The sequence below is a fragment of the Pimephales promelas genome, chromosome 4 (genome assembly GCF_988280905.1).
Source record: "Pimephales promelas chromosome 4, fPimPro1.hap1.1, whole genome shotgun sequence".
Lineage (NCBI taxonomy): Eukaryota > Metazoa > Chordata > Actinopteri > Cypriniformes > Leuciscidae > Pimephales > Pimephales promelas.
Window position 1 is genome coordinate 27,545,493 of NC_142772.1, and position 27,453 is coordinate 27,572,945.

Sequence of the window (27,453 nt, forward strand, 5' to 3'; positions counted from 1 at the left end):
GAGAGAGAGAGAGAGAGAGAGAGCGGGAGGGGGGTTGGTCTCTCACTTAACTAACAAAACAGCAGCAGATCTGCGGGCATAAACAAATGCACGCAAGCTGTCTGTCCCTACACCTGCCGCGGGAGAGACTTGACTTTGATGGTCGCAGTCGGTTAAATTAACCGGATTATTGAGACTGACACGAACCCCGCTTGCTTCATTTTAGCGCGGACCTCCGACGATATCTATGCATAATTTATACTGAAATAAGCAAAAATGACGGAGCTGAGACGGCGAGGCGGAGGAGACCCTGACAGCACGGAAAACATCAGTGACAAGGTAATTTATGGAGAACACGTTCATTCAGGAGGCTTTATTTCTCATAGTCGATTGCGAATGACCTTCTAGCTAATCAGCTAACGAGCAAACAGTCAGACCGTTTCAACCTGAGCAGATATTACACAAAAACAACTCGCTTAAGGTAATATTATGATTATATGTGGTGACATTTGTGCTATAGGACTGTCCCTTTAATTCATTTTATCTTTAAACTGGCGGTTGCCTCATCTGAAGTTGCTTGCTGAGCCAAACACGCCGCAAAGCCAGCCAGGGAGTCAGTGGCTGAGTCAGTGGCTGTGTCGCTAAACCTAGTGAGCTGCCTAACTAGACAGCATTTTGGTCTTAATAGACGTGTCTGGAATGTTCTGAAGACTTTGACCATCAACCAAGTTTGTCTTGCTCTAAAATTCTGTCTGTTGGCATCTCACTAGGGTTTGATACACGGTCAGCTGTCAGAATCAGCTGGTGTGCCATACAGAGCTGTTTAATGTCATTTAAATTAGACTTCAGAAACCATGAATTTTAAGAAATAGGTGAAAAAAAAATGAAAATTTGCCATTTATTCACCCTCATGTTATTACAAACAAGCACGACTTTCTTTCAGGGAACACAAAAAGGGAAGTTGGCAGAATGACAGTCCCTGTCTCTATTAATTTTCGTTGCTTCTTTCCATACAATGAAAGTGATTGGTGACTATTATCATCCTGTTTTTGGTGAAAGAAATCATGCAATTTTGAAAGGAGGTGAGGGTGAGTAAATGAGGACAGTTTTATTTGGGGGGTGAATTATTCTGGTAAGGTCAGCCAGTGCCTTTGTTGCTGTTCTGTTAAAAACATTTTATGGCAGTTATGGTAACAGTTTTAAATAACATTAAATTATTGTGAAACATGTTGGGTGCCTTTGAACGTGTTATAACTGGACTAAGATGTGTTTTTGCTGGATAGTAAAGTGAAGTCATGCACTCTTGAGCTGAAAAATCGATTTAGCTTTTGAGGTATATTTGGTAAATATTTATTTAAGAGGTGAAATATGTTTTGAGTTAGGTCTGTGTCCGTAAAGTGTAATTTAGTTTTCTCAGTTAAGAAATGTTCAAAAGTTCAAAGTCAGTGTACAGTGTTTTGTTTTCAGTTTTCTTTGTTTTTATGAATAGTCTATCCCTTCAAAAATGAAATTTTTGTGTTTTTAGTATTTTGAATTATCTGCTTTTGCAAATTACATACATTTGCAGAAACCTTACAAGTCACATTTTCATTTTCATCTCTCTCTCTCTCTCTCTCTCTCTCTCTTCTATTTTGTGAATTTTTTCAGATTAATGCCAGTTTAGTTGATTTTTTTATTTTTGTCACTTTCTATAAAAATGCGCTCTGTTGCAGTCACATACATGTGTGTGTTTGTGTTTGTTTGTGTGTGTATGAGATAAAAAGTTTGTTCTGCTTCGTCTTTATGCTCTAGGACCAGACCTTGATTTATTTATTTTTTTAATTATTTGTGCCAGTTTCTTTATTTTATTTGGCAATTTCTGTAAAAATGCTCCCTGTTGCAGTCAGATACATTAGTGTGTTTGTTTGTGTGTGTGTGTATGAGATGGAAAGTTTTTTCCACTTTTAATATGCTCTAGGACCAGTCCTTGGTTAATATGTAGAAATATTCAGATTTATAATAGGTTTACTTTTATTTATTTTATTTTTTTTTTACAAACAAAATGGATTTTTTTTTTCATCTTCCCATTCATTTTCAATGTGGGGTTATTTTGACCCCAAACACCTTTAAATGGTAAAAAAAATTATGCACCTTTAGAACAACCAAATCAAGCCCAGGTGTTTGCGCATGTTTAGATAGATTATTTAGGAAAAGTCAGAGAGTTTCATGCCCCTGAGATGAAGGTAACACTTTAAAAAATGAATTAAAAGTCCAGTGGGGTCCTCTGGTACCCCAAACACTGGTTAAGGGCTAGACAAATTAAATTTTTAGCTTTTCATCGGTTTGCTCTTTGTGTGATTGGGTTAGAGTCCTTTCCTCTTCCCTGGAAATGATGTAGTGATAATGAGGATAGCTGAGGGTTTGGGTAGATCACATGTGGCAACAAATCATTTTAGCTTGGTAATACTAATACCAAACTCTGCTACTACGCTTTGCTTTGTAGACAGAGTCTGGAATAGCATAATTGAAAAGTGTTTTCTTTCTCTTAGGGTGGTGCTTGTCTTAAGTATAAAATCATTAGTTACCCGTAAGCCAATCACATTAGGTTATGATGTGTGTTATGCGCTAGCTCAGCCGCATCGAACTTCCACTGTAAAGTCAAGTCAAGTCACCTTTTACATAACACTTTTTACAGTACAATTTGTTTCAAAGCAGCTTTACAGAGATAAAATAAACGCATGTATGATGCGAAAATGAAACCATCGAGCGTAATACCGGAGTGAACATGGATGTGAACTACTTTTGTAGATTATGTGAAGTAAATCTAACGGGCCTCTAGATATTTTGATATCTTGAAGAACGATTGGAACCAAACAGTTGAGGGGCAACATTGACTTAAAAAAAATACGTTGGAAGTCAATGGTTTGGTTCAATTCGTTCTTCAAAATATCTTCCTTTGTGTTAAGCAGAAGAAAGAAACTCATACAGGTTTGCAACAACTTGAGGGTGAGTAAATGATGACAGAATTTTCATTTTTGGGTGGATCCCTATAAGAGAAAGTACGGCGCCATCTTACTTCGACCAAAGTGGCTTGAATGCACCTGCCGTCTCAAACACGACTTCCCACCTCGTAAATGCCATAGGTAAAAGAAATGGACACAGCGACCCTATATATTTCAAGGGAGAAAAGTCAAGCGAATTAGAAACAATTCCTGATGGCTGAGCTTGACAATGTAGATGTGATTGAGCAACCTGTCTGACAGTTGTACGTCTTCTAGTAGTTGTGCCAAGAGAAATCTGAATCATTCCCTTCCGAATCTTGCTGAGACGGAGAGAGTGAGTATTAGCTGTCCATAAGCTAGCAGCAGGAGCAATTTATGACTCTCTATGGGCTTCTCCCTCGACTTTATGCCTCAACGTCTCTCCGATTGCCCACGAGCTTCTCCTCCTGTCTATACGGTAATGTCTCTATTGTGCGACAGAGAGTCGCGTGGTTATGACGCAATCGTTAGCCTATTTTTACATAAACTGCTTCTACTGGGCTATAATGTAAGATACAAAGTAATGGAGCCTTTTATACATTGTCGTGTTTCTTTAGAAATAAACAATGGACAAATGAGAGTCTTTGGAGGCCTCAGATGTAAAGTTATTCGCTGTCAAAGTAAACAAGCGATATAATGTGTAATCATATACTTAACCCACAAAATGAATGGGAGTCAATGGAATGCTAACAGCAGGTGAAGGCTTGCTAATCAATGGTGGCCCCCAAGGGAATCTTCAGTTTCCAGCTGATGGATTAGTTCGCTTCGTAAATACGAACTTTCCAGGAGGACTCGAACGCACCAGTGTCGACATTATATTCAGTAACATTGGGCAATTTTGGATGCAAAATTTATATGCTGTTTAATGTTGATGATCGCATTATTTTACTTAACCCTTTCACACATACGATCACACCGGCGTGCTTAGAGTGGTCAGTGGATCACGTGATCACCTGCTAAATTCAAATGTGTTTTCGCACGTTGGGCGGCGCTGAGCCAGAGACAAACACGTTCAGTGCTGTATTTATATCACAACTATTCAGTGTTTTCAACCACATACTGTTTATTTTAGGTTTCAGACATTTAAATACACATAAGTACTAGCAAAAAATCATTCTGAGTTTGTAAAATACACACTGATGTCTATGGAAGCGACAATAATAATCCTTTCCATTATAATAAGATGACATGTTTTCATATTTATATCAGATACACAATGTGTAAGTAGCTTAACATTTTATTTTTCTCCCAGTTCACCAGCCACATATTTTCATGTATTTCGTCAGAAGTCGAGGAATTGACGTGTTGTAAACTATCGCATATAGAGCTCAAGTAACGTGATCGTTATAAAGGTGTTTAAACAGAACACATCCACTTGCACATACCGGTATTTGACAATCGGAATAGCAGTGTTTCATGTTATAGCTAATACATTTGAAAATATTTTGAATAAAAAAGGAAAAATTACATAAAAGCAGATCATCATTCTTTCAGCGCTGTGTTGTGGCAACATGACAAGCAATGACACGTCACCATGGAAACATTAAAGTGACAGGTTCTAAATAACAGTCGCCTAGAAAAACTCATGCTGAGGGAATATTTTTAACTTTGTGAAAGGGTTAAGCATATGATTGCATATGACACATCATAAGCATATGACGCATCATATTGCTTGTTTTTGCATCATCATCACATTTGTTTTGATCAGTACTCTTTCAGAAGATGCGTAATAGTATCATCTACCGTACAACAGTGAAAACACCGAAAGCTGGAAAATTCTGTCAATGAATTTTCATTCATTGACAGAATTTTTGGGGAAAGAGTTAAAATGTTGTAACTTTTACATAAAATATTTTGAGTTTTTGTTTATTCACAAATACTTCTGCAAGGGCGGCTGGTTTATCCTTTATTTGAAAATAAATGCCACAGATTTAGTCAAAGAAACAAAGGCTCTGAAATTTGTCCTGGAGACCACTGACCTTATAACGCTGATGTCGTACAGGCTGAGATTTGCCTGTCCATCTAAAGCCCCTCAGCCAGTTCTCTCAAGGTCAATCTCTTTCCATCACTCATAGCAATATACAGCCTTCACTTTCACTGAGAGCTGAGTGTTATGGTTTTCAGTTAATATCTTGTTTTATTTTTCCTTAACTAAGAGAAGCATCATTAGCCTGGGTGTCACTGGGCTTTAACATGGTGCTCTGCTTAAAAACACCTCAGCTGTGTTTGGAGTTCAGTGGACCATCATAACCTCTGTGCAGCACAACCTCCAGCCTGGCCTCTTCCATAGAATGGCTCTCTTCTCGTGATCCTGTCCTACTTCTGCAATTTACCACAGAAAACTGTTTTTTTTCTGCACTTTTTATAATCACATCACATAATTAGGCCGCTTTAGGCCTGGTAGAGTGTATATTATTATTAATAATAAACTTATTAAAATTAGTATTAGTATACAATACAACAAATACGTTATTTTACAGTACAGCAGTAAAATTACAAACATTATGTTTTAATATCTTTAAGTTATACCTTCAAGCTTTTATTTGGAAAACTGCAAGGAGACCTTTAGGTTTATGTGACAACAAGTTTACAAACACTTCTCACTCGTTGGCTGTATTTGACGCTGTGAGCTGCTAAAAACACAGAATCATGAGCAGCATGGATGAACACAAATGACAAGCTTCGCTCTGAAACACACTATATACTTTTAAATTAAAATACGGTACCGTACACACTGCGTCAGCTGGGTGTCAGAGAGAAGAGAGAGTGAAAAAGCACAGATGGTACCAGTGTATCAATTAAGGGCTGTTTACACCTGGCCATGCGTTTTCTGTGACCGGATAGCTATCCAATCGTGAAAAGACCAGGTGTTAATGCCCTCCGAAACGCATTTGAGACGGATTTGAATCTGATCCCTCAAACCACTTCAGGAAGTGGTCTGGGCCGCATTCCAGATGAAATTGGACCAGTGTAAATGCATCTGGTTGTTGAAACCACATATGTAAACTTTACTCCTCCCTAAGAAATAAATGTGTGAGGTTGTGTGTTATAGGCTATATATGTCATGTTAGTTAGATTTGACAACGTTCTACAGTACAGCAGAATTTAAATGACGAGAATACTTTTTGAGCACAATAAAACTAACAAAATAACGACTTTATTCAACTATTAATTTCCTTCTCTGTGGGCCTCGAGATTTCACATAGTGAATTTACGCATCACACACATGACCAGCGTCGGCCAATAGTGAGCCTACGTGTGACGTGCAACACAGAACCGTTGCGCCGTTTCACCACGTGAAATCTCAAGACCCAGACATGAATAGTTGAGTGAAGTCATTATTTTTGTTTGTTTTGTGTGCACAAAAAGTTTTCTCGTCGCTTGATAAACTTGAGATTGAGCCACTGTAGTCACTCAGACTATTTTAATGATGTCTTTCATAACTTTTGGGCCGGCCAGTTTTGATCCCTTAAGAAGAAGAGTGATCCAGCTGTCAGATTTTATCAAAAATATCTTAATTTGTGTTCTGAAGATGAACGAAAGTCTTACGGGGTAGGAAAAACATGAGGGTGAATAATTACTGACAGAATTTTCATTTTGGGATTAATTAATTAACCCTTTAAGTTTGGGCTTTTAATGAGAGGCGAAAGCACACCACTTTAAAGGTGAGGTAAGCTATATTTCGAAAACGCTGTTGGACATTGTTGATATATTTTAAATCAACCTAAACAAGCACACCCCTCTCTTCATTGCTCCGCCTCAAACTCACACTTCAATCCTAACCGCCCTGCTCCGAGACGGTCTCGAAAGCCCTATCCCCCGGCATACGAGGCGAGTGCACTAACAATGACGCTAAACACTGCGTTTCCTAGCTGTCGTCAGGGGGACTATCACTGGTTGGCCTCTGTTACGCATGCAATCCAAGAGTGGATATCTGTTTATCATAGAAGAAGCGCAACAAAATAATGCTTCATGAAAAAATAAAGCGAAGATGATGAACGAATGGAAGCACAAAAAAAATTACGTACAGTACACAATAGTAATTACAAACAAGAGTTTGCAGCTCCAGACACACAATGACACTCAAACCCAGTGTTACTCACGTGTGGAGCTGAATCAAAACAACGTCCACGACTGTTTTCTTAGCTCTCTGCAGAGATGGAAAGCTTTTCTAATATTAACGCTGGTCTTAAAGCTCTTGCCCAGTCATAACCCATTCATTTTCCAGTGATTCCCTCTGAGTTTTTTTGTATTGTCTCATTTCTTTTTCTGCAGTCTTGCTTCTTCTCTCTCCTCCAACGTGATACACGCCCTAATGCTGCTGATTAGCTACACACGTTTGTTGTTGTTTGTTCGTGTGTCGGTCCGACTTCATGCTGTTCTTGTATTTAAATTAAGCGCTGTCACAAGTCTGTGCATGTACTGTGGAATTGGCTTTATGCACAGCTGCACTACTTCCTGAACTTCAGCCAGCTCCTTGTTCCAATCCTGACTGCCATTATTGGACAAACTTGATTAATTCAGTTGTGCCTGATTATTGTTGTTGTGACTACTGAGGTCAGACACACCTGGATTAATTAGTTTGTCCAATAATGGCAGACAGGAAACAAGGAGCTGGCTGAAGTTCAGGAGGTAGTGCAGCTGTGCATAAAGCCCATTGATACAGAAGTAGCTTTATTGATATTCATATCGGCAAGGAGCATGTGATGATACTTCGTTGTATCGATACATTAAACAGCCCTAGTACCAATGCTGCAGAGAATTTAGTATGGAAACCATTTCGGATATTCAAAATCAATATTATTGAATGTTGTATTGTAACACTAATTGCTAGTTGACAAGTAAGTTTTCCTGGTTAAAACTGCTGAAAGTAATTTCATATGACTTTTCCAAACATATTTCCCAAACATATCGTCCTCCATTGTTAGACAAAACAGGTAGTCTAATCTCAAACTCTTGGCTTTGGAAGAGAGTGTTTTCATTGGCTAACACATGTGGGCCATAGTCATTTCTCATAGCACATCTTTCAGAGTAATCTGTCTGGTAATAAGGGCATTCTGCAGAACTCATGCTGATGAGCAACTTTGCTGGTATTTTTAGCACTGCTTTTCTCTCATAATGCAACAGTGGACTAATTAGCACAGAATACACACAATGCTGCGTTTGGAATTCTGCTGCATCCACTCGCCTGCCTGAGTGTGTCCATTTTGGTATTTGCTGCAACAGTATGAATTCCTGATCAGCCCTTTTTTTTTTTTTTTTTTTTGCCACTGCTGTATTTAAAGGGACAGTGAAAACTAGGCCAAGCTGTCAATTATCCCTGGGAAAAAGTCTGCAGTCAAGATATCGTCCTTTACTGACACTTTATTTTCACCCTTGAAGCACTTCAGAGAGGATTTAAAAGGAGGCTAAAGTGATGATTTGGCAGGTTATTTGGCATTTCCTCTGTTCATTGGTTATATGATCTCTGTCTGTTCAGCAAATTCTATTGCAAAGACCGGCTCTGCGGGTAGAAACCGAATGGGAGATGTGGGGGACTGGTGGCTGCATTTGTGTGTTTGTTTTGGTGTGTTCCTTCTGGGGTGGAGCTGGACTGGGGCTTTTCCCTCTTTCTCTCTCGGGGATTAGCGTAGTCTCATTTATGAAGCAGCTAATCAGCAGGATAGTCTTCTTATCCCCTCACTTTCAGGACTCTTATAGGCTGGAGCATACATGTGGGAAGCACACAGCTCTTAAGGACAAATACACAGACATTTCTGCCGCTTCTAAATGCCACATATCATGGATTTTCCTTGCTTGCTAGAAATAAAAGAGTTCATTGTTGTGTAGAGACATGCCCCCAAGCTGGCAACAAATTCAAAGTAATTTCTTCTGTTTCAGTAAAGGTTTGGCATAAACCATAATAAAATCTGACATTTGAACAAAAATAATCTATAATCTGTATTGGTAACAACAAAATCGTTTGATCTTGAAATAGTAAGTGATTTGATGCAAGACACTGTCTAACATTATAAGTGGACATTAGGGAACAAAATAAAACACTGATGATGTAAAATAGCCCATTTGAACTGAAAACTTGTACACTTGATTAGTTTTAGGAGCTGTTGGTATAGTCAAAGTCCCTTTCAAGGAAATTGTGTTCATTCCGTGCAGCTACTTCAAGCATTCGAGATCAAGTCCTATCTATCTGAATGGGGGAATCCTGAAATCTCAAAAACTGCTTGCCGAAATCTTACACGAACTGTCCCATAAATATTGTTTTTTGAATCCTCAAATATAGCACAAAAGTTTATTTTTCAGGATAAACCAACCAATGCGTCTCATGTTTTTCAAGGGAGCCGGAGCTTCTAACGTCAGCTGCAGTGACGCGATGGCTTTAGCAATCAGTGATTGGCTTTTTTAGAAGGTAGGACGTACTGCAGTTTCTCCCAGTTTCTTTGCATATCTATAGTCTTTGGTATGACTATTGACCTGTTGAGTGCCATTTAAATAGTGGACATATCAATGCACATTCATAAACACTGATTCTTTTTCTTGAATGGACTGGAGTACGGCACGCGATTTAGTGAAACCCACAGGATAATAATAGATCCACTCATCTAGAGCATTAGAAACATTCTCTCTTCTCATATGTCTATTGTCTGGGCAGATGAATGGGAGAATGTTTCTAGTTGGTTTGTTTGTTGCTTTCAGTTTTCTTTTTTCAAAAATAACCATTTAATTTTCAAATTTCACAAAATGAATTTGACTATAGTGATGTAGCTGATTGCTGGAATGAGTGTTGCTCAGTTCTGTACATTTCCATGAATGTTTTCTGGGGGCTTGAGTGTGCCCTCATTAAAAAGTTAGCAGAGGGTTTCTTTTACCACCCTTAATCTGAGCCTTGTTTCAGACATGAGTGACCTCTCTACTCTACCTCTCGGCGCAACTTGCTCCCAATTACCTCCTGAGCACAGTTTCTTACAGTCTTGGTCTAAACTTGGCTAATTTTGGAAATTATACTGTTCACCTTGTTCTTACATGGCCAAATTAGGTTGCCAGTAAGGGGTTTGACAGAAATGTCAACAAACATAAAACACACAAACGCTATGAATAACAGAGCCAACATTGACTCACAGGAGCCTGACTTTTGACTGGCATAATGTTTGGAGCACATTTGATCTTATTCAGGCCATGAACTACTTATGACAACAGTGTATCTTTTATGTGACCTTTAGGGCTCGTATCTGAAATTCATATTGATGCATTTAACAGCTTACAGTGCATTTAATACAGTTAAGTCAGAATTTCTGTCCATTTGAAAATAAATAGCATATAGAAGTGTGTGGATTAACTACATTTATGTTATAATAGTAACTGTTATAATATTTATAGCATTTGTGTAGGCCGTAGAGGAACATTATTGCTATGTAGTAAATACAAACTTATGTGTAGCTTGTTTTCTATGGCCTTTTTTACATTTAGGTGCTGTAAACAAGCTGCTGTTGGGATCTTTTTTCAGTCTGATGACTCTGTGATCGCAGACTAGACTGTCGGCACAGCATTTAAATTCAGATTACAGCTTTATTGAAGTTTATGAGACAATTAAACATCAGGCTTGCCAGGATGAGGCCTGCTGCAGTTGCCGCCACATGAAGAAGCTTACAAATTGGCAATGGCCGAACCTAGTTAGGCAGCAACATTCCCATGTGATGATGTTATCTGTGAACATTTGGGATGGGTATTGACACAGATTTAACAAATAGATTTGATTCTTATTCACAAGCTCTTGTTTTGATTTCAATTCGATTTATTGAATCATTTGGATCAGATACATGTAAAATAGTACATATACAAGAAACTAATTTCTTTCAACTGATGCTGTCAACTATAAAAAGAACGTCTCCTGTCAGTTTAACGTCTCAGTGTAAACAACAAAAACACGAATCTCTGAAAGCGTTGACGTTAGGCACATGCGTGTTTCATCGACGTCTAATGGTCTGGCAACAGAGTACAGCATTTTTTGTCGTTTTCGTGGATCCATGTAAATTGGGATCGTTCATGAGCGCTCAATGCTGCCGCTTCACTTGAACTGAGGCGCTACATTGATCTGTTGTGGCACATTAAAGATGGATAAAATTCGAAAGCTGAGACGTTTCATATCAAAAGTAAACAACTTGTAATCCGTTGGATGAAGAAGATATGATGAACTTGCATGATTAGTTCGACTCTGTTCTGGATGAAGGTTTTCTCTCTCTAAACAAACACCGTTGCATTTTGTCATTTATTGAACGTTATAAATAGTTATATGTCACTCTCACTTTTTTTGTCAGACACAAAGTCACAGAACAAACACAGCCCTGGAAGTGGCCGGCATTAGCAAACAAGACGCAGACAGACCAAAAGATGCACTACCCAGCTGGGTTAGACAAACAGCCTAGAGAGAGATGCACATCAACTTAACTTGTACTGTTCTTTCTTTGGTGACATCAAACTTGGAGAGGAGAGAAGGGGGGCAGGGCCTTGAGTAATTTGGGGGGCCCTACTACGATGATTAACAATAATATAATAGTATGTCTACACTGTACAATGAGTCCCTTATTGACATTTACTTTGGTTATAATAAAAGGATTTGCGAATTGTACAAAACACGCACTGAACAAAAACTCCCGCAGAATGGCAGGTATCGCCACATTAAATTATTTGGCAGGAGATAGATTCAAAATATTTTCTATGCAGGAAAAACCCTAATTTAGAAAAGTTTTGTTCACACATCTACAAAAAACATCACTAAAAGATTGATCTTGGGATTTAAGAAACCCAAGAGAATTGAAAATAACGATTCATCAGAATGAAGATTGATTAAAATTGAGAAATTGATATAGCTTCATAACCACAATCTGTTGAAATGACACCTTGGTTAACTTTTCCTCTTTTAGTACTTTTCCATCCACTGCTTGATTCTTTAGCTTCATCTGCTAATACTGTGGAGGATTTTTCAGGGGGCAGCCATATTTTATTACCAGCCATATTTTATTTGGTTCTTTAGCTCGTAGTTGTGGTGTGTTGGCCAAGGCAACAGTGAAAGATGAGAAAGCAGCCGGGTATCTTCAGTCTACTGTACTGCACCTACTCAGATGCCATGTCCGCAAGCCCGATTGATTTTCCTCCGAGGCATTTGTCTAGAATTTGCATAAATTATGCTGGCTAATATCCTTTCTTCCATCGCTCTCCATTACTTTGACTGGTAAATCTGTGATTTCCATGAAGAGCTGCATTTCGATGTGATTGCAAAAGACTTCTGGCTTATTGACATTGTGACTTGTGTGTTTTGTTTTGTTTAAGTGTCTCTGTTTGGGTTGTGCAGCACTACATATTTTCAATACCACAGTTAGGTTACCTGACCAACTAGTCAACTAATCAGTCTTTCAGTGTTTTCGAACATGTTTCTTAGTGGCCATTTATGTAAGACTAGGGCTGCATCTAATGATTATCAAATTATTATTTTGATAAACCATTCATCTGAATTAATCGAATGAAAAGTAAAAAAAATATCACATTTTTAAATTATGTTTTTAATTCATTTTAATCATTTAATTTTTTCTTTATTTGTCAACCTGCCCAACATTGTCCTCCAAACAATGTGCAATATAAAAGTTATGAAAACAAATGTTGGCTATGCTATAAATTATTTGCAAAAAATGGTTAAAATATAAACACTACTTTCTAAACCAAAATACAACTTATTGCTTATCATTTTAAAGCAATGGCTTTATTAAAAATGATAATAAACAAAAACAATGTGTACGAGGTATGAGGAACACACACATTCCCTCATTTGAACAAATTGTATTATTCTACTCCAACAAAAGTCCCTTTACTGTAACTACTCAAATAAAAATATGATTAATTAACTAATTTTAAACCTAAATTCATTTCTAACAAGAAATATTTTAGCAAAATGTAGGTTTTAGTCAGCATTACCAGTACTGGGATAAGTCTACTGTGCGCTGTTTGTTTGGCATACATCAGTGCTCGTTTATTAAAGACTGGAGTTTAATGGAGACTTGCTGCTTGTCAGGTTATGCAAAATGGAAATACTTGCGGGACTCACTAACATTTACGGGTAAGGAGGAGATAACCATAAAATGAAAATTATGTTCTGAGAAAAGCATGTCTCAAAAGCATTAAACAGATGCATCTGCCAAAGCATGACAGGGCAAGCCACAGTAAAATGTTTGAAGCTTATAGAATGAAAAATATAATATGCGTTTCTGACAACTAGGTCATGTACATTTCCCACAGCAGCAACTCACTCTGTGTTTCACTATTTTTTTTCCATAAGCGTTATGTGCAAAGAAATGTGTTTTTCGCTAATGTAAAGTGATGTGACTGGCTGATAGTTTCTGGTGCACAGCGTCTATCGACTAATCGATAATACAATTCTTTGTTAATTATTTGATTTATTATCGATTTTATTGTTTAGTTGTTGCAGCCCTACTGCAGATATACAGAGAGCATGACTTAATATTCATTTTAAAAAGGCAACATTCATGGTGGGATTCATAAAAAACAACATAAGATGCAACCAAAGACTATATAATGCTCAAGGCAGTTTGTCCGTATTGAATGAATGGGGGGAAACTGCAACATGCAATGGAGGGACATATTTTTGAATGACATATCCCAGAAATTAGTTAACATTTTAGCACTTGCGCTTCCATCTTCTTGAAGTCAATCAAGTCAAGGTTTTTGGTATACCTGTAATGGGCTATATGCACACATAAGTTCTGCATTTTACGCAAGGATGCTCTTCAGTTTCCGGTTGGGGAGATTTAAAGAGTCTTCAAAATGTACTGTCCTCCCGTCTTTAAAACGAAACGTACATACGTTTAGATGTAATTTTATATAGTTATGTTTATTCAATATAATTTTTAAAAGAAGCATAAATACAACGAGGGGTGTCTGTTTTGTCTGTTTTTGTGACTAACGTTTCTTTAGTATAACCATAGAGTATAAAAACCAATATAAATTCTCGGTATTGCATTGGACTCTACGATCGGCGGAAGTTATCGAGCATCCTTACACTTTCACCGGAATTACCGCCGTGCATAGAGCCCATAAGGTCTGTGGTTAACACAAGCTCAGGATATTGTCACATTTTTACTTTTTTTAAAAGTAAATTAAAAGTTTTACTTTTACTAAGTCTTGAAAATGAATTACTAACAAGTGGCTAAATGGGACTACAGAGGTTATCGGGGACTTTAAACATCATCATAGGGTAAATGGTTTAAAAATAAAGACTGACAGCTTAGCGAATTTGAAGTAATTCGAACGTGTTTTAGTTTGTTTATAGCCTACGTTTAGCTTTTTACTTCTGGCGATTGTTTTTAAAATGATAATTTAGCAAATATATAATTATCTGCCCTAGAGTAAGTGCATGAATTATCTATCTATATATATATATATATATATATGTATGTTCTCACTATGTGTTTGCACTCTGCAGGAGGCAGATGGAGACGACAGGCTTGCATTTCCCGGTGAAGGGGAAGGAGAAATGGAGGGCGATTCCAAAGCGGACACACCAGACATGCCACCTCCCACAGATAACACTCCACAGTGTCTCAACAAAGCCCTGGAGGGCTTGTCATCTAGGTACCCAATGACACTGTGCTCATGAGCAACTCCCCAAACAGTCTATGTTAGCATTATCAGTCCCTCCAGAAAAACGCGATTATGCGATCGCTGAATTCAATGCAAAATCAGCCAAAGTCCGCATATTTATGCGGGGGCCGCATTTTTTCAAATACGCCGCACTTTCGCCGCATAAATTGCCGATTTCCGTGCAAAATATGCGGGGTTTGCATAATTTCATAATCCTCGCATTTTTGTTGCAAAAAAAGTCACATGTATCTTAGCAGAAAGTTGTAAAATGTTGCGTTTGCTTCACACAAGAGCAGCCATTTCCCCCTGTTTCCATGGGAACGTTATGAAGTGACGCAATTACGCGACGCCAGACAGACTCACGGAGGCGATTGACATCTCACAAATCGAACTCGTATATCTGTCTGTCACATGTTCTACCGTCACATCGTTCCTTAATAAACAACATAAGATAAAAGAAGTAGCATCAAACAGAAATTACCCGCACACATGGGGTGTTTGTGGCGCACATATAACACTGCAGAGAGTTCAACAGGGAGCGCGCAGCTCTTAAAGGGGCCACACCTTATTTACACTCGTTACAGTCTGAAATAAAACAAGATGAGAAATTAAATATTCCCAGCACTTTCTATGATGTAGTATGCTTGCTTATCAAAGGAAGTAATAAGAAATGACTCTTACATTAGCCTAGTGAGAACAGGGTGTTGGGGGAATCACTTTTTTTTCTCTTTTTTATCAAACCGCAATTTTTGCAAGTTCCCTCAATTTTTGCAAATTCCTGCAATTTCATCCCATAAAATTGCATAAATATCCCGCATATTCTTTCCATCGCATTTTTAAAGAAAACGGGCCACACAAGGATTTTTGCCCGCAACAATCACAAAAAAACTCTGCGTTTTTCTGGAAGGACTGAATATTACAGTATACTATTATGGTAAATGTTATATATAAATCACACATTTTTTCACAAATTTTTGGAAATTACCACCACAAAATCAGTCATTTTGATCGCAAAAATCACACAAAAAAATCGTGAAATCCTGGAGGGACTGCATTATGTATGTTTAGGCCCCACTACAATACGCACAGGCAACTATGTGTCTCTAAGGTCTCACAAACTAGTTGAACCTGTTTTTGCTGGGAAAAAGAAAACAAGTGCACTAATATTCTCTAAAAACAATCCTATCCACATATGATGGATTTTTCGGTAAAAATTGATCTGGTTAATCTTTAAAAGTAGACGCATAACCTTACAGAATGTCGAATTGCTCAGCTATTCACTTTGATTCTGATCAATAAGACAGACTCTAGTGATATTGGATATGCAGATGAGGTTAAGGGGTAGGTCAGTGGGTAAAATGCTCCTAATCCTTGTCTGTGTTGCTGCTCTGTTAGTGGGATTTGCTGCAGTCTCTTTAAAAGACCGCAGAGTCGCTGATCGAATGCAGGGCGACATGCCTGAATGCCAGCGCCTGGCTATGCTTTGTGATGATGCTGCGCTTTTTTCCCTCTCCCTCCCATTTCTCTTCCTCTCCATTGACAAATCTCCTCTTATTATTTTAAGCGGCATGTGTGAGTTGTGGCACCTGCAAACAGTTTATTACACTCTGGGCCAGAAAACGAAGAATTCACATCTCTCATGAAGCCCCATTTATTACATTTATGGCGCCATCAGCATAAATCGATCTCATCCATTTTGTTCTCAGAAATCTCAGAACATCAAAAATACAACTTCAGCGATCAACAGTGGGAGCTTAAATCAAACTGAAATCATTGTTTTCATTCTGTTCGTGGCATTTCATGCATTTTAACACCTACATTAGAGGAAAATGGTCATCAATGGGGTTACTGGGTCATCAGTTTAACATTATACTCGGCTTCATTTTCACCTCTTTCACTGGCTTTTAGTGGCTTTTATTTCTACCCTTAAAAGTGGGGATGTGCCCCCATTTATTATTTAAACTGTCTCAAAGGGTTTCCTACTAAACTGTAGTCTTGATTCTGGAGTTTTGATTCAACTATTGATTCCTCATGCAAATCTCGATCTCGGCAGGTGGAAGAACTGGTGGATAAGAGGCATATTATCAATGACCATGATCATTGGCTTCTTCCTCATCATCTATTTGGGACCCATTATGCTTATATTTGTGGTAAGTATAAGTACAAACCATATGTGTACCACATAAAATTAAATTAACATGATTAACACACTGACCACTGGCTAGCCAGCGTTTGTGTTTCCTAGACCAAGCATTTACACAACATCCTAGCTGGCCTACCACAAACCCTTTGGGCCACTTAGCTCTTTTATAACCTCACTTAAACTGACAAAACGTAGATGTTTTCAATGAAAAGTCTATATGAATCAATCGATGCAGTGATTTTAAAAAAGATGTTTGACTCGTACAACATTTTTATATTTCTTTTTTATAGGTTATGGGTGTTCAAATCAAGTGTTTTCATGAAATTATAACCATTGGCTACAGAGTTTACCATTCCTATGATCTGCCTTGGTTCAGGACTCTAAGCTGGTGAGTAAAATGCAGACAAGACACTGTTTAAAGCTTCTCTTCTCACTATCTCTCCACCCTTTCCCCCTTCTCACTGATTTATGCACTTTACATTCATGTACAAACACTCAACTATAAACAAACATACACCTACTCTCTCACGTTTTACCAGTCACCTTTTGTCATAGATAAAGTTGTGATTAACTGGACTTGAGCAAAGTCCACTTCCATGTTGGAACCTACTTCTAGCGTAAAGTACGCCCCACCTGCAGGCTTTGCCCAAAGCAGAAGAAAGGGGCCGTGTATTGTTAAAACTCAACACAGTTTCTGTCAAATATGTGTCTTTCACTCAAATAGACTCCGATCTTGACACAAATGCACCTTGTATTTCAGGTATTTCTTGATTTGTGTGAACTACTTCTTTTATGGCGAGACAGTGGCTGATTATTTCGGCGCACTCGTCCAAAGGGAGGAACCTTTGCAGTTCCTTGTGCGTTATCATCGGTTCATTTCTTTTGCAGTGTATTTGGCAGGTGAGTGTAACTGAAAGCTTGCATAAAACACTCCCAAGGAGACAATCAGAGACTTTTATGACTCTAGGTCAAAAGCCCATAGTCCACAATTAGCTTTTTCTCATAATTTATTATATTCGGAATCATATTCAAATTTGTGTATTTATGAAATTAATTTACTTCAAGAGAGATGCATGCTTGGTCACATTTACCAATGCTTCAACATGTGAATATGCTGTTCTTCTTTGCCAACAAGCTATTGAGCTGCTGCCACACTATTGTTCTAAGGTTTGGGGTCAGTAATTATTATTTTTTAAATAAATGAATACTTTAATCCAGCAAGGATACATTAAATTGGTTAAGCACATTTATAATGTAACAAAAGACTCCTATTTTAAATAAATGAAAGCTCTTTTCCACAAAAATATTAAGGAGAGCAACATCCATTTCAACATTGATAATAATAAGAAATGTTTCTTAAACTCCGAGTCAGAATATTAGAACGATTTCTATAGGATCTTTGCCATCACAGGAATGAATTCTTTTTTAAAATATATTAAAATAGTTATTTTAAATTGTAATAATATTTCACAATATCACTAATTTTATAGTATTTTGATCAAACATATACAGCCTTGGTGAGAACTAAAAACTTACCGACCCCAAATCTTTGAAAGGTAATGTACAGTATACAGTATATTCACAATATAGCACAACCTTGAGCACCGCGACTATTTAAGGAAAAAAAAAAAATTAATAAAGACAATTGAACACTGCCTGGCCAAAAAATAAGTCGCTGTTTGGATTTAAATTGGCAAATGCTGAAGAGTCTATGATTGGATCATTATTGCTGTGATTTATATTTTTAGCATGTTATATGTTTGGCTGATGGAGTGTGTAGCTTTTCATTACTTAAAAACAACCATGTTCTACATCATGGCCATATTCCAGGATGACAATGACAAGATTCAATGTCAAATGTCAAATTGTGAAAGAATGGTTGGGTAATCATTTTCACTCATGAATTAGCACCTTAGACTCCTGACCTCAAATTCATTGAAAGTCTTTGGGATGTGCTGGAGTTGACTTTATAGAAGACTTGACTCTTGCATTGTCATTACAAGATATTGGCCAAGTATTCATGCTCCCTCCCAACCATTCTTTCACAATTTGAGCCTGATGAATCTTGTCGTTGTCATCCTTGAATATGGCCATGATGTGTCTTCCAACATGGTTGTTTAATAAATGAAAAGCTACACACTCCATCAATTAGGGTTAGACAAACTGTTGCCAAACCTATAACATGCTAGGAACATAATAATCACTGCAGCAATGATCCAGACATAGACTCTTAAGCATTTGCCTATTTAAATCTGAAAAGTGACTTTTTTTGTGGCTGGGCAGTGTATTTGGTGTGTCACCCTTTTGCTTTAATGATAGCATCACTCTGCATGAACTTCACAAATTTCATGAGTTTGGACCAGCTTAGGGCTGCCACAAAGTCACTAGATGTAAATGTGTGTTCATACACAGGACCAAAGGCTCATGTACCTCTGCCTCTGTTATGGCCATAAATACACAGCATGTTGGAAGCTGTAGCACTGCAGTCATTTTTATTTTCACTAAACCTTCTTTCCAACACCTCTTAAAGGGATACTCCACCCAAAAATGAAAATTCTGTCATCATCGTTTAAGTTGTTGCAAAACCTGTTGTAGCAAACCTGTATGAGTTTCTTTATTCTGCTGAACACAAAGGAAGATATTTTGAAGAACGATTGGAACTTTGGCACCATTGACTTCCATAGTATTTTTTTTCTACTATATAAATAAATGGTGCCAAACAACTGTTTGGTTCCAATCGTTCTTCAAAATATCTTCCTTTGTGTTCAGCAGAAGAAAGAAACTCATACAGGTTTGCAACAACTTGAGGGTGAGTAAATGATGATGACAGAATTTTCATTTTTGGGTGGAGTATCCCTTTAATGGCTTTCATTAAGACCTCTGTATATTACAGAGAGCCTAGAGTGTAAATCACATTATACAGTATAAAGAATAACTAACAGTATTTTGTAGATGTATGAAAACAAAATATGTCGTAATGTTGTGTATTGCTTCTGTCATAACAGTGTGAAAAATTTTAATGCTGAAAACAGAATGATACAGAAAACCATGATCAGATTTATCATTTCTCCTGTATTTTAGGAAATTAACTGCATGTTTTTTTGCTTTTTACAGGTTTCTGCATGTTTGTACTGAGTTTAGTGAAGAAGCATTACCGCCTGCAGTTTTATATGGTGTGTATCAGTCTTTTCTGTGCCAGCCAGAACTAAACGGTCCATTCCATTCACAGTCATGTGTGTCTCATATGCTGGACAATTAGATACTCACTAGTCACATGTCATCATATCACATTTAAAACTATTTCTGTATAGTTAGTTCATATTCAGATATCTTGGGTGTTGTGAAAGTATTTCAAAATATGTGAAAATATATTTATATTAGATGCTGATTTAAAAAAAAAAAACTACAGTAGTCAACATTTGAAGTGGATCAAAAAAGTTATCCTAAGACAAGAACGGGTATTGTCAATTCATGTATAACTTTGATGAAAGGATTTGATCCATGTTGACTACTGTATTTTCAAAAGTTTGGGCTTGGAAATATTTTTTTAATGTTTTTAAAAGAAGTCTCTCATGCTCACAAAGGCTGCATTCATTTGATAAAAATACAATAAAAAACAGTAATTATGAAATATTATTACAATTCAAAATAGCTATTTTATTTTTTTAAACGTATTCCTGTGATGACGCAGCTGAATTTTTCAGCAGCCATTACTGATTTTTTTCTGAACAGCACTCATTTGAAATAGAAATCTTTTTAACAGTATGAATCGCTCTACAGGTAATTTTGATCAGTTTAATGTCTCTTTGCTGAAATATTTTTTTTATTATTATTTAATTTATTTTAGAATTAAAAAAGAGCAACAGCAGTGATGATGCCATTGCGATATTTGAATACTAAATTTGTCTTCTTTTTTGCATTTATTTGCACAATTAATGAATTGATTGTTGATTGATATTTTCATTGCACTCTAAAGATGGTGTCTCATAAAGCCAACTGAAAACAAGACGCACACTTAGCATCGTGACAATGGCAATGGTGGCTCTGATGCTGCTTTTTATTGACGCACAACCCCCAAGCCTGAATTCAAACATTAACACTAGTCATCTGCTACTTTGCTAGCACTGATAATTCCTTCAGGACATGCAAACATTGTTGGACTTCTGATTTGAGTCCAGCCACAGCAGTTCAGGAACTCTAATAATAGGCATAAACTGTACTTACTTCACTTTAACTACTGATGTCAGCAAAATGTCATTTTCTTTGTGAGTGTGAGTGTGATTAACACCCATAACACAACACCAACTGCCACAAGAAACGCTCAGAAACAAAATACTTTTTTGTTCCTGCCAAGTTTGCTTTAACATTTAGTAGTCAAGTATTTGACAAGTTTGTTTTATGTTATAGTCTTAGTTGAGTCTTCCTAATGAATATTTAAGATTTAAAAGTGTTTATCAGTGAATAATAAATCATGCTGTGATTGTGTAAAAACATGTTGCATTATATATCATCATTGTTTTAGTGTATAGACAACATTTCAACTGTTCACTCTGAGTTTGTGTGTGTTTGTATGTGGATGGTCATTTTGTGTGTGTGTGTGTGTGTTTGTGCTTGCCATTCCAGTTTGCTTGGACCCATGTGACCTTGTTGATTGTGGTGACTCAGTCACATCTGGTTATTCAGAACCTGTTTGAGGGAATGATCTGGTAAGCCCACCTGACCTGACAGACCAGTTTGAAGTTTCACCTCATTCCTACTTAAGTTTCTCAAACTACATTCTTTTGTTTCCTGGCGTTTCACTTGATAACATATACAGTATAGCCGATCAAGGGAGAGCAGTGTACAGTACTCATTTTTGTTCATAATTGTTCGTGTTGTAGTTGTCATGTTTTAGTTATCAATAATTGTCTAAAAAAAGTCAATGGGTCACAGCTCCATTACTTCCTGAAATTCAGCCAGCTCCTTGTTTCCTGTCTGTCATTATTGGACACATTGATTAATTCAGGTGTGTCTGACCTCAGTAGTCACGGCAACAATAATCAGACACACCTGAATTAATCAAATTGTCCAATAATGGCAGACAGGAAACAAGGAGCTGGCTGAAGTTCAGGAAGTAGTGCAGCTGTGCACAGAGTTGCCCATTAAATGAATGTGAACTTCTCTCCCTTGTGTCTTTATACTTTGTTGTTCACTGCAGTTTCTTCTCTCCTACAGTATGTCTGTGTAAAATAAAACTATAATTTGTTCTCCAGGTTTATTGTTCCCATCTCTATTGTGATCTGTAATGACATCATGGCCTACCTGTTTGGCTTCTTTTTTGGAAGAACACCACTGATTAAGGTAAACCTGTGATGTTTATATGGTAGATGTTTCATGCCTTAATCGACTGAGATGAGTACATTTTCCATAAATTCATGCATTGTGGATAAAAATGATCTTATGTCATCTATGTCTATCAGCTTTCCCCGAAGAAGACCTGGGAAGGATTTATTGGGGGATTCTTTGCAACAGTGGTCTTAAGTTTCTTTGTAAGTCACCATTAGACCTGTAAGCAACTGTCATGTCAACACATATCCCTCGAGATATGACTACTAAAGCCTTGATGTCTTCCCCTTTTTCCAGTTTGCCTACCTGCTATCCCAGTACCAGTACTTTGTTTGTCCAGTGGAATACAACAGCGAGACGAACCGCTTTGCAGTAGAGTGCGAGCCCTCAAATCTATTCATGATGCAGGAATATGCACTTCCTGCAGTGGTGCAGAATGCAATTAGATGGGTGAGCACTGGACTGGGCAAAACTTCATACTGTAACAATTAATAAAGCCTTAATCATTGAGAATAATCCTCTGAAGTGATAGGTAAAGATGAATGTTACAAAATGATTGTTGTATTAACTGATGATCTATATCTTTCTTGTGTCTGCAGAAAACGGTGAACCTTTACCCATTTCAGATCCACAGTATTGCACTCTCTACGTTCGCCTCTCTGATCGGACCATTCGGTGGATTCTTTGCCAGTGGCTTCAAGCGAGCTTTCAAGATCAAAGTTAGTTCACGTTCATCCGAAGTCGCACATAAATTCTTGAATTTGTGTCTTTACACAGTCTTTATCTACTTGGAGTGACCGTTACACTGTGAGCTTGTGCCTTTTCATTTTGTAGGACTTTGCGGACACCATTCCTGGTCATGGTGGAATAATGGATCGTTTTGACTGTCAGTATCTGATGGCGACGTTCGTTCATGTTTACATAGCAAGTTTTATCAGGTAAGCAAGTCAGGTGACCTCTTAACTCAGTTGGTTATCATTTCTTATTGCCTATACAAATCCATAAAATAAATGAAACTGGAAGTATGACAATAAAAATAATTTAATTAAACACAGGGTACAAAATTAACAGACCAAGTGCTGAATGTGTGTAAACATTGGCTTTGTCCAATAAATAAAATAGATTTACTCATCAGTGGGCTGTTACTTTTATAATTACCTTCATCATAATACATCAAGCTATACAAGATCGTCTGATCCCTCGTGATTTAAGAAATCAAAGAAATACAAAACGTCCGTCCAACCATCTGTCGAGACTCTTCAGTTAAATAATCCCATTATCAATAACACAGCTATATGTGACCTGCTCCAACAATTTAACACATTGTGAGTTTTATGTACTCATTTTTAAAGAATACCAGTAGTTGAATCCAACATTTACATCATCCTGTCTTGGCATTAGTTTGTAGTAGAAATGATGTATAAACAAACAAAAAAGAATATTATTAAATATTTATATTATTTTATTACACTGTACAGCTTCTTAATTTTTTATATTTTACAAAAAAATATTTTCTATTTTATTATATTATAAATATTTGTGGATTTTTAATGTTTTTTTTTTTTATTAAGTTCTTTTTTTTGTATTACACCATTAATTCACACTGTGGGATGGGGAAATCTTGGAGCAGGTCACATACAAGTTCTGTCATGAAACTCTAGATGGGTCCAGGCCGATGGGTCCTTAATGCAAACTGATGACGTTTAAATCGTTTACTACCGCTTGGCATAAGCTGATTGGTTCTTGTCGCATCTGCAGCTAGACGTGCTGGTCAACATGTAAAGGGGTCTCATTATGCCCTTTTACAAAGTCTTGATTTTGTTTTTGGGGCGTACTAGAATGTTTTCTTGATCAATTGTACAAATAAACGCATTATTTTAAACATTTTACATTTATTAGAGCACCTCTTTCCCTAGTCTGTCTCAAAAGCGGCATCTAGGTCCTGTTTCAATGAAGACCCTCCTTCTGAAATATGAAAGGTGCTGTGATTGGTTAGCTGGCCCAGTATGTTGTGATTGGCCACCGGATATTTCAGAGTAGTTTTTTTGTAATTTTTATACATTATAGATACAATGTTATCCACCATTTAATTGTGATATTTGTTGGAAAACTAAGGTATTACAAACAGTAATCGGTAACAAAATCATGGTTCATTTTCCTAAAGAGCGGTGAACCGTCTTACAGAAGCAAGAGCTTACATAAGCCACAGAAATAAACTGCTTAAAATGTGCAGCGCACATATACATGTTGGGGTACATTACAATGTTCAGGAACAGTTTTTGAAATCCATTTTAATCACTCTAAGTTTGTCCAGCAAACAGAGGGATTTTGGAACCGGGGTGAGGAATAAAAGCGTCTCTTCGACATAGCAGTGGCACTCTTAGGCCCTGTCCCAAATGGTACCCTAAGCACTCTTGGTCTTCCTACGAGTCCACACTTTCGTGACGGAACGTCACTTTGACTGTCGGGCGGGAGCCCCCATCAGTGCGGGCTCGGCAAAAGTGCGCCTATCGATCGCAAAGGGGGCGCTTGCGAGCATCCTTCTGAAACCTATAATGATAAATGGGACACACTACGGTCTCATGGACTTAACGGACACGAGCATGCGGCAGCCATTGTAAGTCCACAAGACCGAAAGTGCATGTGAAGTGTTCCATTTGGGACAGGGACTGGGCATTGAGTAACATTGTGACTTCATAAGATCTGGAAAAATCCCTGTTTTTGCTCAGCAGCAATCATAGACAACAGAAATAATCAACTGCTGCAATATCAGCAGCAGATCTATTCCACTAAGACCAAGTACACTGTCATATCCATTACCATGCTAAAAATCTTCTGAAAGTTGTCATGATATACATATCTTACATTTTTAAAGAAGCCAAAATGTAGATGTTTTCACTAGTGATATTTTGCAAAAGTAACTGTATTGTCGTTTAGCATTTTGATTTAGATATCAGCACTGAAATGTAATGAGGCATGTTTGACACTGTTTTGATGTTCCCACTCCCCAGGGGGCCGAACCCCAGTAAGGTCTTACAGCAGTTGCTCGTCCTGCAACCAGAACAACAACTCAGCATCTTCAACACGCTGCGCAATCACTTGCGAGAAAGGGGCATGCTGCCCCCTGCTGTGGAGGAAGCCCAATGACGGACAACTCCACCACAGCAGACAAAAACAGTTCATGTCCTGTTGAACTCTGCAAACATTCACTCATGACTGTGATCACAAGAGCACACTCCCAAACGACCGCAGGAGCTCCCGTACAAAAAGAGAGTGTGACGTCTGCTGCAAACCAAACTCTCACTATCAACCCATTACAGACTTAACCACAAGAGGGCGACACGGTTCTATTAAGCTGAGTCACTGTTTTTAGGAAATCAACATCTTCCCAGGTCTTCCAAGATCCAAGCACATGGTAAGTGAATGTATAGCACTACAAGAAAGGCGCTTCCGCGGAGTGTCATCATTGTTCCGATTTTAATAGTGGCTGTGGCCTGATATATGAGTGTATGACTGGCTTTGTGAATGCAATAACTCATGGAGGTGACTTAAGGTGAGATGCCATTATTCTCATAGTTAGCATTTAAATGAGCTTGATTTATAACAGGGGTCCGAAACTTAAAGCATTGTAAAACACGTCTAAAAGCGGAGCATGTCCGTAAGTCCTACTGTTAGGCTACTGCTTTTTCCATTCCACATTACTGAGGGTGCTAGAGTAACTCACTTGTGTGTGTGTACATATCATCATATGTATTATTGTACATATATATGATATACTAGATCAAATATAGTGAGAGATTATACATTTATTACAATAATATATAAAGCTTAACATATTCTAAATTATAGTAAGTTATGAAAATGATATGCAAGAAGACTTTGACTTGTCTTCCAATCCAGCATGGCTAAACGTCTCTATGGGTGGAGAATAAGTTGAACGGGTTGTTTTTGGGGGATAAACAGCCTTTTTGAGAAGGTGATCTGCTGTTCCCCTGCGTGACCATTCATTTTAGTTGCACTGTATCTACACGAGTCGAAAAATTCACTTTGAACTGTTTTCAATTAGCTTTTCAGGTTTTAATATCAAAAAGCACTGATGCACAAATATCCAATATTTGAAATATTTCAAATTAAATGTGCTTAAATTTACTAAAAATGGTAAGTTGATGTTTATAATGCTTTGTTTTTTTGGTCCCACTTTATATTAAGTGGCTTTAAGTACTATGTACTTACATTGAAACGAATAATTTGATACAATGGACTTATACTGTACTTACATGTTTTTACATTGTACTTACATTTTAAAAATACCAGCATGTAATTACAGCTGTAACTAATTTATGTAATTACATCTGTAATTACACAGCTGACCCATCCCTTACACTTTAACCTACCCTTAAACCTACCCATACCACCACACCTGTCCCTAACCTTACCCTCAATAACAGCAAAAGTGTTTTACAATACAACATGAGCACAATAAGTACATTATACCTATTTTTAAATGTAAGTAGATAGTACTTAAAGCCACTTAATATAAAGTGGGACCGTTTTTTTATTTTGTTTTTACAATATCTTCCCTGCTATATTGTTTTTTGCTGCTCTTGTTGTTTTTAAAAACCTGAATTTTCATGTTAATTTAATGATGTGAAATCTTTCAGAAATTCTTTTCCAAACAAATGTACCAAAGCACTGTCAATTTTGCTGTGACAAAAAAAAGCTTAAATATAACGCAATGATTAACATTTGTCAAATACTACAACCTTACAAAAGAAAACAATAAATCCTGTAACAATTAATAAACCAACTGAATAAATTGGGTATTTATAGTAGTTAAATGCACTTAAAGAACAAGATTAACATTACTCTTGGTTATTGTAACTTTACTGAGGATGCACATCAGGGACATAGTGTAGTTTTGGACCAGTTGTGTGAATTGTAAAGTCCCCCAAATATATATATATATATATATATATATATATATATATATATATATAATGACTATGATTATGACCCCTTACCTTTTTCATTCCTGTCTGCATTAGGTTTACATGTTTCTTCTTTCGTTCACATCTGCAGTCCTATAGACATTTTGCAGTCATGTGAGAATGTTGTGTTTATAGAAATATGAATCATATCAGACCAAACAGAGAAAGGTGGCTATAGCTTATTTTGTGGATGTCACAATTGTATTAGAATTTTAGATTTTGAGAACTGCTGTACAATTTATCATGTTACCATTATATAATATTGTGCAAGCTTATTCTGTTCAGAAGCTTAGCAGAAATGGGTTTTAAATTACTTATCATGGTTTGTGTTATTCATTGTTTTAAAAAAAAT

General features: G+C 37.2%; 1 protein-coding gene across 1 annotated transcript; it reads left to right on the forward strand.

The window, feature by feature from the left end:
• cds1 (CDP-diacylglycerol synthase 1) lies at positions 1 to 26,233 on the forward strand. The gene is made up of 13 exons (XM_039650067.2): positions 1 to 318; positions 14,488 to 14,636; positions 16,699 to 16,795; positions 17,079 to 17,176; positions 17,549 to 17,688; positions 19,903 to 19,961; positions 21,412 to 21,494; positions 22,041 to 22,128; positions 22,248 to 22,316; positions 22,411 to 22,563; positions 22,713 to 22,832; positions 22,948 to 23,051; positions 25,125 to 26,233. The coding sequence occupies exons 1-13, from the start codon at positions 256 to 258 to the stop codon at positions 25,258 to 25,260; spliced, it is 1,359 nt and encodes a 452-aa protein (XP_039506001.2). The 5' UTR covers positions 1 to 255; the 3' UTR covers positions 25,261 to 26,233.
• The last annotated feature ends 1,220 nt before the right edge of the window (positions 26,234 to 27,453 follow it).

Excerpts from the sequence above, each read along its gene's own strand:
- cds1 (XM_039650067.2), top strand. The coding sequence starts at position 256 with ATGACGGAGCTGAGACGGCGAGGCGGAGGAGACCCTGACAGCACGGAA. Across the intron at positions 22,129-22,247 it reads GAAGAACACCACTGATTAAG|CTTTCCCCGAAGAAGACCTG; the intron begins GTAAACCTGTGA and ends TATGTCTATCAG. Across the intron at positions 23,052-25,124 it reads TACATAGCAAGTTTTATCAG|GGGGCCGAACCCCAGTAAGG; the intron begins GTAAGCAAGTCA and ends CCCACTCCCCAG.